Here is a 16270-nt window from a genome sequence, read left to right on the forward strand (position 1 = left end):
AATTATAGGAGTTTTTTTACCAGTTTTTTACAGATACCGTCGCAATTTTTTCGCTGTCTTATAGGAATCGTAATTATAGGAACCCGTTTTATAGGGGGGTCTACTGTATTTTATTTTTAATTGAAAATATTATTTTAAATATATTGAAAAATATTTTAACAAAAGAAGGGTGATCACTTACGCTGCTTTAAGGATTGGTTTTAAATCATTACTAGGTTTTGTAGGATTTCCAAATTTATCCTGAAATTCAAGAGGTATTTGGAATGGTGATCCAACTCTGAAAGGTCCATCTAATACACCAACTGTAAATTTTTCAGGTTCAGCTTCTAAACAAAAAAAACAGTTATTAGTTTCCTTTGAAATAAAATACATCATTATACATTATTTCAAATATAAAAATAAATTAAAATTTTTATATTTGAAATAATGATAAAATAGAAACTGGTTAGTTTCAGTCATATAAAATCATTTTTATTCATAAATATAAAAAACTAAAATGCAAATGTATTGAAAACTAATATATTTGTCATTTAGTAAAAAATGATAAATATAAGAAGTTAATTACACAGGATTCATGGAAGTTTGTCATTGTAAATTTTTTTGAAAAAAAAAAAAAAAACAGTGTTTAAATCACATAATTATTAACAATTTATTTTTGTCTGTAATTATCAGATGGCACTATGGTAAGTAAATTTATATCTTTATTATTTTATTCCAGTGTTGATAATTTACTCTACAGAACTTATAATACAATAATATAATTAAAATTATTTTTCAATTTCTAATAAATCTAAATATTGTATTTTTTTTGTGCAATTTTTAATCTCTCATATTAGAAATAAAATAATTTTGAATGTTTAACAATGTTAAGCTATATAACAAAATATTACTAATAATAACATTAATAAATTATTATTTTTTTTAGCATTTTCAATACTTACATGTAACTACTAACTACTTGTAGAACCAAGATTGCCAATAAGTTGCAAGTTTGTTCAAATGCGTGTATTTTGGTATGAAGAATAAAATATTGAAAATAGATCAATATTTTATTCTTCATACCAAAATACACGCATATTTTCCCCATTTGAACAAACTTGCAACTTATTGGCAATCTTGGTTCTACAAGACACAATCATTTCACTAGCATGTCAGATTTTTCACTCAGAGTTGCATCATTGAACCAATAAATGATGAGATCAACATCATATGTTAAATTGGATTCTCACCATTCTTGAGAAAATTAATGGTCTAGCATATGCTCAGAATGACTCATAAATTGTATTCCAGTGGAATGTATAAACATCTAAATTGCCAACAAATCTTGTCTGCATGTTTTTGGGTACTGCGAAATGTCAGCAGTAGTCTATTGGGTAAACCAGTCTTAAGACAATACTTTTAAACCAAAATAATTTTTTCTAATTAATCAATTATTATTAAGTTTATTATAAATTCTTTTAAATAATTTAACTCACCTGTTACTACAAATTTTATCTTATGAGATGGTAACTCTTTGCCAGAACATAAAACAGTTTCACCTTCATTTAGCATTGCTTGCAAAATTAACGTATGTGGACCTAAATTCTTAACAGTTTCTACAAAAAAATATATATACATATATATAATAATGATAATAATAATTAAAATATAATTCTACATATAATTTAAAAAAAAAATAAACAAACATATAAAAAATCTTCATCTTTTCATAATTAATTAAAAATTGAATTTAATAAATAATTGTTTACATTAATTTATGCAAAAAACTAATACTAATTCAGCAGTCAAATATAATTAGAAATATATATTATTTACGCCCGATCTTTAGTCAATGTGGAGATAAGGTAGACTTAAAAGCTAGGATATATTCCATCCTTTTTCCTTAAAATTACACTATTAGCTATTAAAATTGTAACAATGAATACAATGCATCATATTGGAGTCTAGTTCTTGTTCACTGAATTGGCTTTATGCTTTGTCATCATAGTATAATGATTTCTTTCTTTGGAGTTCCCTTGAGAGCATCCATTATAACAACAGAAAATAATAAACAATTGTTATTTTGTTGAAAAACTTAAAACTAAAGCAAATAAAAATTGAACAGAAAAAGTGTATAAATTTTTCAACTGGAAATCATGTGATGATGAAATTATTTATGATAAATATAAAATTGTAAAATAAGTGTGCTACGTAAAGAAGATGCACTATCACGATAGGGGGTGACGTCATAGTTGACGCCGTAACTAGCTAACACTATAGTAAGAAAAGGCATGCGAATGATCATATATGGGAAAGGTGCTACATTTGGAAAGCAGAATTGGAAAATAAACGCGACAAGTAAAAAAGCGCTAACGGTTGCAGCGCAGCAAGGGCAGTTTGGTCTATTTAGTTTAAGGGGTTGTCGAAGAGTGATTGCCATGCGGAGGAGAGCGAGTCTGCATCTCTGCTGTTGATACAACCGTCTTTGAGGGATTGCTTAAATATTTCAATCGTTTCAACCGTTCTAAGCTTGGTGCGGTCGTGCATAGGAATAATAATCTTTGCCTCTTCCCATTTGGTCATTATACTAGGTTCGCTTGCAAACTGGGCTAGGGTGGAAGTGAACTTTTTGTTGTATATGTTGTATTTGTGCTCAGCTATCCTCCTTTTAAGTGATCTATTGGTTGAGCCAATGTATGTTAGTTTTTTGCACGGGTTAGATCTGCTGTCCTCTAGTGGGACCGTGTAGACTCCTGGTCTCCTGGCTTCACTGCATTTGTCCTTGGTATTAGCCAGAAGTTTATAAATCGTAGGGCTGTGTCTGTATGCGAGAGTAGCATTGACCTTTTTTGCTATGAATTTAAAGGCTTGGCTCATTCTAGGTTCAAAATCGACAGTAATGCACTTACTTCGTTGCTTTAGAGGTTTGGAATTGACAACTTCGGTTGTTACGCATCTATGAATTTTTTGTGCAAGCCTATCAATAACTTTACTGTTGAAACCGTGGGCTGTGGCAAGGCGCTTGATGCATTGGATTTCTCGTAGTGCATCCTTAATGTTAGAGCAATGGGTAAAAGCTCTGCGGATTAGAGCCCTGAAAGAAGATATTTTATAAGGGGTCATTCGAGATTGCAGGGATAAAGAAAGATTGAAGATTAGGCTTATGGAACAATTTGTGGTTATGCAGCCATGATTCAAGAAGATACTGAGGTCAAGGAAATGGGCCATCTTATCATCCTGCTGATCTAACTTTAGCTTAAGTCCAAAAGGGTTGTTGTTCACTATATGCAGTATGGCATTTATATGACTTGGATTTTCAAATAATAAGAATATCATTGACATAGTGCATGTAAAGAATGATTTCTGCATTGAAGGACTGTAACAGTTGGCTATCTAATTTTCTAACAATTAATTCACAGAGGTCTCCAGAGAGGGGGCTACCCATTAGAACTCCCCTTTCTTGTAGATAGATTTGCTGGTTGAAAGTGAAGAATGAGGTGTAGTACATTAGATGAGCAAGCTCCAACACCTGCTTGTGGTATGTGGAGAGGCTTGGAAGAGAAAATCTCTAAGGGCACAGAAGCATGGTTCCAATTTAATGGAAGGATACATAGTTTCAAAGTTTAGAACTGTAATACATTCCTGATCAGTCAGAGCAATATTCTGTAATTTAGTGATGAGTTCCCGAGTGTTCAAAATGGTGTAACTATAATCTTTCAAATGGCTTTTGAGGAGCTCATGCAGACCCTTCTCAATAGGTAAGGTTGGCAATCTTGATTTGTCAACAATCAGCCTGATTTGCCTGCCTGGTTTATGGGTTTTAGCATAGCCGAATAGCCGCGATATCTCAGGTGATTGCATGGTAGCATTTCCTAGTTGCAGGCATTTAGCTAGTGGTGAGTTGGTGAATCTGGAAACTCTATTATGGAACTTGTCTAAGTATCCTTCATCTATTGTTCCGCATTCTGTAGAACTGATGTATTCTTCGAGCAACTTAGTGTATGCATGTTTCTTCATAAGAACAATGTTTCTGCTTTCATCTGCTCTGGTAAGGATTATTTCGTTAGTTTGGAGTCATTCTTTACTTTTACTTACATTTGTCCAGAATTCATTATCCTTGTTGTCTGTTTCTTTGATTTTTTTGCTGAGAACCGTGTTCCACCTAAAGAAATCCTTATGCTGAGCCTTAATTGGCACAAGCGCTTTTTGATGTTCGGAATGATGGTATGTGCTGAGATCTTCAAGGACTTCGGAGCAAACATAGGTCCAAATTTGAATACCTGAATCATTTCCTCCAATGGTTTAATATTCTCCCAGCAGACTATCGGATTTCTTAGCTTGTTTTTGTGTGGCTTCTTTTGGTTTTTCATAATCCAAAGCATTTTCCTGGCATACATCTTGCGAAGTGACTGCTGAAACTGTTCCTACAAGCTTATAACCCTAGAGTTGAAGAGCCCCAGAAGATCCGGGTCCATATTAAATACAGTGTTCTCAAAATCGATTAGTTTCTGTAGGTAAGCATACATACACTTCTTGGTGTTCCGAATTGCTTTTCTAAGGCAGACATATTTGACTTTTGGGGTTAAGTGAAGAGCAACCCATTCGTAAACTGAGCCTGTGGATTGACATTGGAAATACCTTGTTCTGTTTGCAGCCCCACAAGAAGTTGAGTTTTTCTCTGGTTCTTGTTACAGCTAAGACGCTCTTTCTATACAACTTGGCCGGCGACGCCATGTTTACACTTCAGTGCATTTGTAGCTAGAACTATTTTAAGATGATCAATACAAAACCTTCCTCACTTATTTCTAGCCATTTCTACATGAGTACAAACGTTTTCGGCCTTCTTAATAGGCCTTCCTCAGGTGCACTGTGATCTGTTAGAGCGTCGGTTGGTAGAAGTTTAAACGGTGACAATATTTACATAGGTATCGTCTTACTAATGACGTCATCATTGATGATAGGTATAGACGATACCGAGGGCGAAAAATTCTTTCTTTTGGTAAAAAAGGGAGGTGTGCAGATAGTTGATGATAGGTTTTGACCCTAGAATGAGCCAAGCCTTTAAATTCATAGCAAAAAAGGTCAATGCTACTCTCGCATACAGACACAGCCCTACGATTTATAAACTTCTGGCTAATACCAAGGACAAATGCAGTGAAGCCAAGAGACCAGGAGTCTACACGGTCCCACTAGAGGACAGCAGATCTAACCCGTGCAAAAAACTAACATACATTGGCTCAACCAATAGATCACTTAAAAGGAGGATAGCTGAGCACAAATACGACATATACAACAAAAAGTTCACTTCCACCCTAGCCCAGTTTGCAAGCGAACCTAGTATAATGACCAAATGGGAAGAGGCAAAGATTATTATTCCTATGCACGACCGCACCAAGCTTAGAACGGTTGAAATGATTGAAATATTTAAGCAATCCCTTGAAGACGGTTGTATCAACAGCAGAGATGCAGACTCGCTCTCCTCCGCATGGCAATCACTCTTCGACAACCCCTTAAACTAAATAGACCAAACTGCCCTTGCTGCGCTGCAACCGTTAGCGCTTTTTTACTTGTCGCGTTTATTTTCCAATTCTGCTTTCCAAATGTAGCACCTTTCCCATATATGGTCATTCGCATGCCTTTTCTTACTATAGTGTTAGCTAGTTACGGCGTCAACTATGATGCACCACCTATCGTGATAGTTCATCTTCTTTATGTAGCGCGCTTATTTTACAATTTTATTCCCTAACTTTAGCGATTGTCATCATGAACTATCTGCACACCTCCCTTTTTTACCAAAAGAAAGAATTTTTCACCCTCGGTATCGTCTATACCTATCATCAACGATGACGTCACTAGTAAGACGATACCTATGTAAACATTGTCACTGTTTAAACTTCTACCAACCGACGCTCTAACAGACCACAGTGTATCTGAGGAAGGCCTATTAAGAAGGCCAAAAACGTTCGTACTCGTGTATAAATGGCTAGAAATAAGTGAGGAAGGTTTTGTATTGATCATCTTAAAATAGTTCTAGCTACAAATTAGGCCAGCAAGCTCATATGGTTATTTACAACTATTTAATCAATTAACAGACTAAAAGCTCAATTGTGCTCTTAGTTTTTTTTAAATACTTTTTTAAAGTTGTAAAAAAACTGGACTATTTCAAATCATTTAATACAGTGGAGAAAAGCTACTGATGTAAAATAGAGTAAGGTATTTTTGCCTAACTTGTATTTTATGCAAACTATAGATTTTCTTGTTTTTAGAAATAACTATATTTGCTTTTGATTTGCATTGTGACTGGTTTTGGTTACTTTCATAATAATTATGATTGTTATGATAAGTTTGGGTTTGTGGTATATTAATGGCCAATAGAAAATTAATACTTTCATAATCATTTATGCTAACAAACTCTTCTCCTCCTCAGCCTTTTATCACATTTGTCTGTGCAGGTTTTTGTTTGGGAGACTTGCTTATCTGGGTTCTCATTTTTTGAGTCCAGCTAATGTCTGCCAGCTGTCATTTAGAAGTCTGTTATCCTTCTAGGAAGAGATCAGACTTCTGAAGTAATTTTCTGTAGGATTCGCAACGAAATTCTTAGGTCAAATTGCTTCTGGTTTTGCCTCTAAATGTACAACCTACAATCAATGTACTAAAAACTTATTGTAAGGATTAACACACAGTTGATCTCTCAACAATTTTGTACTGAAATTCTATGAAACTGTTGAAAAAGTTTCTTCTTGCTATTTTTATTAAAAATATAATAATTAGTTTAAATAAATTTTTGACAGCTTTAATATTTCATTTAAAAAAATTAGAATGTTAAGTAGAATATGCAAATTGAAATTCAAATGTCTTTCTATTCTGCACATCTCCATACGCTTAAAAATAATTTACATGAATTTACTGTATTTCTTTAATTCTAACATGCACTTAGAAATCTATTCTGAAGTAGAGAGAGTCTTAGAATCAATGGCATCACAGTCTAAAACAATACCAGCAGTCATTGTTACTAGATCATACTGTGTACTAATAAAAGATGCTTTTGGATGTAATGCTCAACAGTTATGTCAGTTCAGGTAACCTTTGCAGGTAGCAAGCATTTAATTTAAACTCTTTTTTTTAAATGAATTAAAATGCTAATTTTAATAAGACATCATCATGATGCTGCATGCTGTAAAGTTCATTGCTATTGATAAAGAATAAACTGTTATTGTTAGTTAACTGTCACATATTTGCAAATTAAAAATAAAATTCTATAAATTATAATATTAAAAAATATTATCAATAAAACATCAACATTAANTATAATAAGTCTAAGTATATAAATATTTGTAATTACTTGAAACTTCTGTAATTCTTCTAATGCTGTAGATAAACGTCTAATTATTTTGTCACATTCATTGCAGAGATTATTATATCGTTTTTTTAGAATATCTCCATCTTTCTGCAGTTGTTGTATTTCATCCTTGCTCAAAATATCCTTTCCTTGTTGCACTAACTGATTTATTTGGTCCAAGCAAGTTGTAACGTTAATTTGGTTATCATCCAAATTATTCTTTATTGTCTGTAAAATATTTTGAAATCTCTCAATTTTATAAGCAATATTTTAAAATAATTTGTTATCACTAGTAGCATGACAATTGGAAATACATCATATTTTAATTCAATTTAAACTTTTTGTGAATAAAGAATACTCTCCATACACTAAACATCTCAAATGTATGGAGAGTATTCTTTATTCACAAAAAGTTTAAATTGAATTAAAATATGTATTTCCAATTGTCGTGCTATGGCAAATCCCAGGAACTAATGCCGGCGGAAGAGGGGCTTGAGCCCGAAATGCGTCTCGACAAATAAAAAAATTCCCAAATAAAAGTTGATGACAGAATTGCCAAGTGTCTGTATAAGCACCTAGTAGTGATAACAAATTATTTGAATAAAGGAAGAAATCAAATTATTTTATATTACAAAAATATTTTTCTAGAAGAATAAGATGCATAAAAATCAAACCAACAGCACTATAAAAAGCAACTCAATGAGTTTTCTTCCAACATTTTATAAAAGTTTCATATGTCCCCCATTTTGATTGCCTTGGGTATATAAATGAAACAATCAATTTTATTCCAAACCTTCTACAAGCAGTAGTAACTGTAAAAAGTGGTAATTCTGTGAATTTCATTTATTTCAATGTGTTCAAAAAATTTTCTTTGAATAATATTTTTTCTTTTTTAAGAATTTTGACACTGTCAAGTGAGATCTTGCAGCCTGCATGATTGCAGTGTGTGGCAACTGCTGAGTTGGTGCAATCATACTTCACACCCCTTATATGTTCTCTTATTCAAATTTTTAACATTCTACCAGTTTCACCTATGTAATAGTATTTTAGCTGACATGTAAAAGTGAAGCTGTAAACCAATTATTATTTAACAAATGAAATTCACAGAATGAATTTAAACACTGGCTTTGTTATCAGTGAGATCTGGCAGCCATTACTAACAAAATAGAAGAGTCCATTTTAAGATGTTTCTCCTCCCCCCATTCCTGTACAGTCGACCCCCCCTATAAGATATAGATACGTTCCAATTTATTAGGAATCCGATTTCTTACAAGTCGTTCCAATCACAGCCGGACACGTGTCAAGTTTATGGACTACGGCTGATTGAAAGGTTTTCTTCCATAAAATTAATCGATTCTACACTAATCCGACTCAACATTTCCAAAATACGTATATTTTTTCGTAGTTTTATAGGAATCGTAATTATAGGGACCGTAANCTATTGCACATTGTTAATATAGTCTGATAGCATGAAAAGACAGCTTAAAAAATGCCTATTTGCTAAAATGATCACTATAATCAAGCTTTGCTTATAATAAACAAAGTTTGATGTTAAGTGCATTAACATATATATTTTGGGCTTGTGAGTTCTGGTAATAATAAACAACTGATAACATCATCAGTGATTACAATAAGCAGATGCTACTGTTTAATATACAGTATAAATTTTGCACAGATTTTTGATATTGCTTTAATAACATTAATAATTATATTCTGCAAGTATTATTAATATATAAATTATCAGAGCCAAGACATTTCCAGAAAATTAATAATAATAAAAATAAATAAAATTTTTATTGAGCTGGTAATGTAATATTGTAGTAAATCAATAAATACAAGGTCTGATCGAAAAGTATCCGCCCTTATTTTTTCTTTGCAAGTATTTGCAATTTGGGGAGGAGACTATGTCGTCTTTAACCTTGGACTCTACTGCATGCGTGTGTGAATTTTGGTGAGCCTGTCCTATCCTGCAGTCACTGTCAGACAACCATGATAGTTTCATATATACACTGTTATCATTGGATTAGTGATTTGGTAGAACATGACAGATCCTGATTTCAAAAAAATTATAACCAGAGATGAGACTTGGGTCTACAGGTATGTCTCTGAGACAGGCACAATCATTCCAGTGGAAAATGCTATGGCCTCCACAGTCAAAGAAAATACAGCAATCACACAGCAGAGTGAAGGTCATGTTGACTGTTTTTTTTTATCACCATGGCACAGTTTATCATTGATATGCCCCTCATGAAAAAACTGTGACAAAAAAATACTGCCTGACTGTTTTACTTCACCTATGAGATGCTGTTAGGAGCAAGAGACCGTAGCTATGACAGTCTGACAATTAGTTCATTCATCACAACAATACTCTGGCTGACAGATCATATCTCATACAGACATTCCTTACAAAACAGGGTAATGCACAGGTTCAGCAGCCTCCTTACTCCCCAGACATGGCTTTGGCCGACTTATGGCTCTTTCCCAAACTCAAGATGCCACTGAAAAGAAAGATTTCAGGATGCAGAGGCAATCAAGACTAACACAACAAAACACCTGACAGAGATCCCAATAAATGACTTTGAAAAATGCTTCCAACAATGGAAACATCACTAGAATAAGTGTGTAAACTCAGAAGGGACCTATTTTGAAGATGACTATCATTTGAACCAATAGAAACAGGAGTTTTTTTTTCTGACCTCATGTCAGATACTTTTTGATCATACCTTGTATATTTTATATATATACAACAGATTAGTGTGTGTGCGTATATATATATATATATAGTTATTTATCTCTATATATATATATATACGCACACACACAAAGGTAATGTAAATTACAATCAAATTATTTTATATTACAAAAATATTTTTCTAGAAGAATAAGATGCATAAAAATCAAACCAACAGCACTATAAAAAGCAACTCAATGAGTTTTCTTCCAACATTTTATAAAAGTTTCATATGTCCCCCATTTTGATTGCCTTGGGTATATAAATGAAACAATCAATTTTATTCCAAACCTTCTACAAGCAGTAGTAACTGTAAAAAGTGGTAATTCTGTGAATTTCATTTATTTCAATGTGTTCAAAAAATTTTCTTTGAATAATATTTTTTCTTTTTTAAGAATTTTGACACTGTCAAGTGAGATCTTGCAGCCTGCATGATTGCAGTGTGTGGCAACTGCTGAGTTGGTGCAATCATACTTCACACCCCTTATATGTTCTCTTATTCAAATTTTTAACATTCTACCAGTTTCACCTATGTAATAGTATTTTAGCTGACATGTAAAAGTGAAGCTGTAAACCAATTATTATTTAACAAATGAAATTCACAGAATGAATTTAAACACTGGCTTTGTTATCAGTGAGATCTGGCAGCCATTACTAACAAAATAGAAGAGTCCATTTTAAGATGTTTCTCCTCCCCCCATTCCTGTACAGTCGACCCCCCCTATAAGATATAGATACGTTCCAATTTATTAGGAATCCGATTTCTTACAAGTCGTTCCAATCACAGCCGGACACGTGTCAAGTTTATGGACTACGGCTGATTGAAAGGTTTTCTTCCATAAAATTAATCGATTCTACACTAATCCGACTCAACATTTCCAAAATACGTATATTTTTTCATAGTTTTATAGGAATCGTAATTATAGGGACCATAATTATAGGGGGGTCGACTGTATTTAATTCACTGTATCATACAAAATATCAGACATTCTGATAAACATACAGTAAATGCTCTTAAACCTTATTTTTAACCAGTTTTAATTGTTTTTAAGGTTCTTTACATTTTGCTATCTTTTTAATTAATCAAAAAACTTTTTATACATTGTAACAAAATTATATTTATTTTTACAGATATAACCTCTTATTATTTTTATATTTTATTATATTCTTTTATTTATTTATTTTTTAATTTTTACTTTTTAATATATTTCAGTTTTACTTATATTAGCCCATGGTTTTATACAATTTAACAAAAATACGAGGGGTGTTCAAAAAGTATTGGACCTTTATTTTTCCAGCATAAACCAATGACACGTAGGAGGCCTCCTTTGGTGGCGATGTGGAGAGGACAGTCATGCGTAGTCCTAAATTTTTTCCCGCCTGCAGGAAACGTCATTCGCTGGCAGTCAGCCTATGAGTGAGGACGTGTAGTAAGTACTCTTCAGATTCCAGTAAGTTGGAAAATGACTGAACAACACAAGCAGCGATATTGCATCAAATTTTGTCAAAAGCTTGGTGATACCCAAACAAAAACCATTCGCAAGATTCAACAAGCTTTCGGGGACGATGCCATGAGAAACACACGGATAAAGGAATGGTAAAACCGCTTCAAAGATGGCTGCACATCAGTGAACAGTGAACCGCGCTCAGACAGACCCTCAACAAGCTAAAATGAGATTTTACTTATTTTGCACAGTCAGAGGACTTGCAAACGAGACAGGAGTAAGCATTGGATTGGTACATTCAATTTTGACCAAGGATTTGGGTATGAAGAGAGTGTCCACGAAATTCTGATTCAGACTTTTGTCACCAAACACAACATTCCTGTGGTTCATCACACTCCGTACTCTCCCAACATGGCTCCATGTGACTTTTGGCTATTTCCCAAGCTGAAAATGATGCTAAAAGGAACCTGATTTGAGTCAAGAGAAAACATCATGTAGAATGTGACAGACCAGCTGATAGCCATTCCAAAAGAGGCATTCCAACAGTGTTTCCAGAAATAGCTGGGAGTACTGGGAGATTACCAAGGAGACTACTTTGAAGGAGATTAGGGTTTTGAACCTCAAAATCAATAAATATATTTTTGCCGACCAAAGGTTCGATACTTTTTGAACACCCCTTGTAATTTTATTTCTACAGTTATACTATCTTATTATTTTAATAATATTTTACTACATTTATTTATTTACTTATTTCTTAATATAAATTTTTTCAGTTTTACTTATTTTACCCAAAGATTTTAATAATTAGTTATTCCAATTGTCACTATTATATTTTTTTAGGTAATTATAGTTTTTGAGGAAAACTTTTGTATGCGTATGTTAAATATAATTATATAATTTAATACATTCTGTAATATCTAACATAATGTTTGCTGATGTATTTAATAAAATAGTACTGAAGAGGGGCATTAAGCGTGAAATGCATATCCTTTTAAATTATAGAAAATAAACCTATTTTTTCCATCAAAAAGAATTCACGTGTGATTTGTTTTCAACAGCAACCTTGTGCTAATTCTGAAGGAAATACAATTAATAAAGAATTATCATAGATTGTTGGTGATGATGATGAATAGTCATTTTTCATTTCTCATTTATAAATATAGTGAAACCTCGCTTAATGAGCACCTCACATAATGAGCAAAACAAATTGTAAAAATTACCTCACATAACGAGTGACAAGGAGAGGGAAAGTCCTGAACTGTGCGTATGCTCCATCAGTCTGTGTTTAGCACTTGTTCTGCTAGCATCTTAGTGTTGTTTGTGATCACATATTTTTCCAAACTTGTGTTCATACATATTACTTTTAAACATGCCAAAAGATACGTCAAATTCTTGGGTTATGTAAAATCTATAATTAAATATTAGAAATTAATTAATTTGACTAGAGGTAGGCAGTTATGTTGCCATCTCGTATTAAATTTAATGACCAATTCCAAATTAAATTTTAGAAATGTCTGAATTAATAATTAACTATTTATAATTATTAAATTTAATACGAGATGGCAGCATAACTGCCTACCTCTAGTAAAATTAATTCATTTCTATTAATTGATTATAGCCTTTATATAGCCCAAGAATTTGGCATATTGTTTGGAGTGTTTATCAAACATATTATCTGTGATTTTTTTTGTTTTCTGCAAATCGAATTCTCATTCCAGATTGATTCATTCCGCGCTAGAAGAAAAGATGATGATGATTCACACTCCTCAACAATGTATATTATATAATTTTCTTTGAATAAACATTATACATAAAATATTTGAGTTTTTTTTCGGCATGGAATGCATTATCGTATTTTACATTAATTTCTATGGGAAAAATTGTTTTGCTTAATGAGTGTTTTGCATTATGAGTACGATTCTGGAACAAATTATGCTCGTTAAGCAAGGTTCCATTGAAATCATTTCTCACTAGTAGTAGTGGATGGACATCCACTAATGAGAAATGATTATTATTTAACCTATTAATTGGAGCACATCTATTTAAAAGACATGATCTTGTTTGACATGCACTATATGAAAATGGAAGATTAGAACAATTCTAAAAGTAGACAATATAATCTCTTATTATTATAGATTATTTGCTAAAGTCAAGATATCATTCAGTATTATTTTTAAAAACTTAAAAAAAAATAAAATAATTAAATATCTTTAAGTTAGCATATAATAAACAAAATATTTTTCAGCATAAAAATATGAATGGAATATCTTCATTCTAATTCTCACAATACTATCCAAAAGTTTTTATTATAGTAATAAATCATTAAATTAGCAATACAATTACTTCTCATTTTATGAATATTCAGAGAATGTTTATTTTAATAAATTTGTTCCTGTAAGATTTACATTTAAAACAAATTAATCAGTAACAGATACCTGTAAATAATTAGCAAACAGATAACATCAATCTAGAATTATGATGATAACAGTTCACTCAGGCAATGTCTTGTGAAAGTTTCAGTCTAACCAGCAAACCCAAGTGATTTTATTAGGAATTGTCCATAAATTACATAAAACTGTTTTTATACTCTTTAACTAACATCTCTCACCCTGTAACACTCCATAATGGTGTCCAGAGATACCCACCTACAAATTATATAATGCACATCCTTGATCATTCTCCTTAAGAAATATACAGCAAAGATACTGAATGTTACCTTATTATAATCATTCTGTTACACAAGGATTAAGACCTTAGCATTACATAATGTTTTTGTAAACACACACATCCCCTTATAATGTATCATCACAATTACTGCATACCTACCCATCTGTATTTGCATTACATAAATTATAAACAGCTCCTTAGTAATTATTTTTCAAGATTATTTTCCAATTATAATTTCAAAATAGTAATTGTGAAAGGTTAAATAAAGTAAATATTAATATTTCATTTCAAAGTATCACAAAAATTATTGTATGTAAAATATCAAACAAAGTTATTTAAAATATTTATTTAATTTTAAAAAACAATTTAAGTTTTTGAAAAATCCAGCAAAGAGTTGCATAACTTTTCTGGCTATTATGAGATCTTATTTAGAAAAAACTTTTATAATTTTAATTACTATAAAATGGTAAAAGGCTTAATTTTGAGGGTAGGGATGAGTTTTATAAAAAAAATAAGTATAAATGTTAATAATGAGTAAAATCATCATTAAGTCTGACCCTACAGGAGATACACACAACCCCCTGTATCTCCCCACCCTGACCTTTAACCACTAAAATTTAATAGCATCAATGCCACAATGCCAAATTTCATTACTTAATCTTCACCCTATCCTGAGATATTAAGCAAAACACAAGCACACACATCCATGGAATTTTTTGCCATTTTTGGATTCAGAAAGTCTCAAAACATGAAGATTTGCAAAAAACTCTGAGGGTCAAATTTGACATGATTCCAATACTTTCCCTTGTTATGTATACATAACAGCCAGGAAAGTAAAAGAACAGAGAGAGTGAGAAATAGTGAATTTTAAATCCTGAAAGATTAGACTGCAGTGAAAAATTGACTACTGAAGAAATCCTCTGAATTTATGAAATAACTAGAAAATGAACATGTTATGCATGAAGGATTCAGACTATTTGCCTGATACATTAAAATGACCATCAGTAATATTATATCAGTGCTCTAGAAAATACTATAGTAATGGTTTATTTACATTTAAACTTTTTAAAATAAATATTCCATTCAAGAAATTTTTTTCTAAAAAAATAAACTATTTCTTTGTAATTTTATGCATTTCTCCAAATTGGTTTGAAATAAAACACATTTCATTTTATTGCTAATAAGTAGATAATTAACCTATCCAATGTTAAAATTCTACTCCGTTGTCTGTGATGTCATGTCGAATTTTGTCGATCTTAAGCCTAACATAAACTTTTTAAAAAAGTAATCATGGCTATTTTATCATCCAAAATTATTTTTTTATTTTTCACAAACAAAATAGATATATTAATAAATATAAAAACAAAAAAAATTATATTTTGGAAGTTAGTTTTAATATAAAAATTATAAAAATTAGTGACATCTAGTTCCAAAAATGTGCCGATAGTGTTATGAGATATCTCGAGTCAACCAGTCAAGATCAGAGGTCATGACCCCAAGAATTGTTAGGAATAACACAGGACGAGTTAATTATAAATTATTTTAATTAAGTAGATTACTGATTTCTTTGATTAAATTTGAAAGAGTAAATTGGAATATTTAAATTTTTACAAAGAAATAGCACAAAATAAATTAGAAACATTCATGAAAAATTCCCAAAAATCAAAATCTTCTACAAGCTGAGGTTCTCTAGAATATTAAGTATACTACAAAAAATACAGTAATAAGTTGTGTAACTTTCCTAACAAAAGTTAAAACTGTGTGTGGTGTCATGTTATAAAATTTTACTTTAAAAACTTTTTATATTATTATTTATCAGGTCAGTCCATAAGTTCGTGCGCATTTTTATCTACAAAAAAAGAAACAAAAATTTTTAACTAAATTTTATTTCAATCTATAATGTATTCACCATTATTTTGTACAATTTCTTGCCATCTTGATGGTAGCTTTTTAATCCTGTCTTTGTAAAATGATTTCGGTTTTGAATCAAAATATTCAGAAATAGCCTTTTTTACATTGTTCTCATCCTCAAAAGTTTTTCCTTTTAAAAAATTCTGCAAACTCCGAAAAAGATGATAATCACTGGGAGCAATATCTGGCAAATATGGT

The 16270-nt window shown here is 31.6% G+C and overlaps 1 protein-coding gene across 1 annotated transcript in view; it reads right to left on the bottom strand.

Annotated features, from left to right (window-relative positions):
• LOC111619035 (structural maintenance of chromosomes flexible hinge domain-containing protein 1-like) overlaps positions 1-16270 on the bottom strand; it is a 260024-nt gene that overhangs the window by 147370 nt on the left and 96384 nt on the right. The window contains exons 19-20 of the mRNA XM_023360677.1: positions 1476-1607; positions 182-326 (exon numbers count right to left, since the gene is read on the bottom strand). Of these exons, the coding sequence (XP_023216445.1) occupies positions 182-326; positions 1476-1607 (277 nt within the window). The remainder of the gene's footprint in view (positions 1-181; positions 327-1475; positions 1608-16270) is intronic.

This window comes from Centruroides sculpturatus, unplaced genomic scaffold, assembly GCF_000671375.1.
Source record: "Centruroides sculpturatus isolate CEXI.00-Female unplaced genomic scaffold, Cexi_2.0 scaffold38, whole genome shotgun sequence".
Classification (NCBI taxonomy): Eukaryota; Metazoa; Arthropoda; class Arachnida; order Scorpiones; family Buthidae; genus Centruroides; species Centruroides sculpturatus.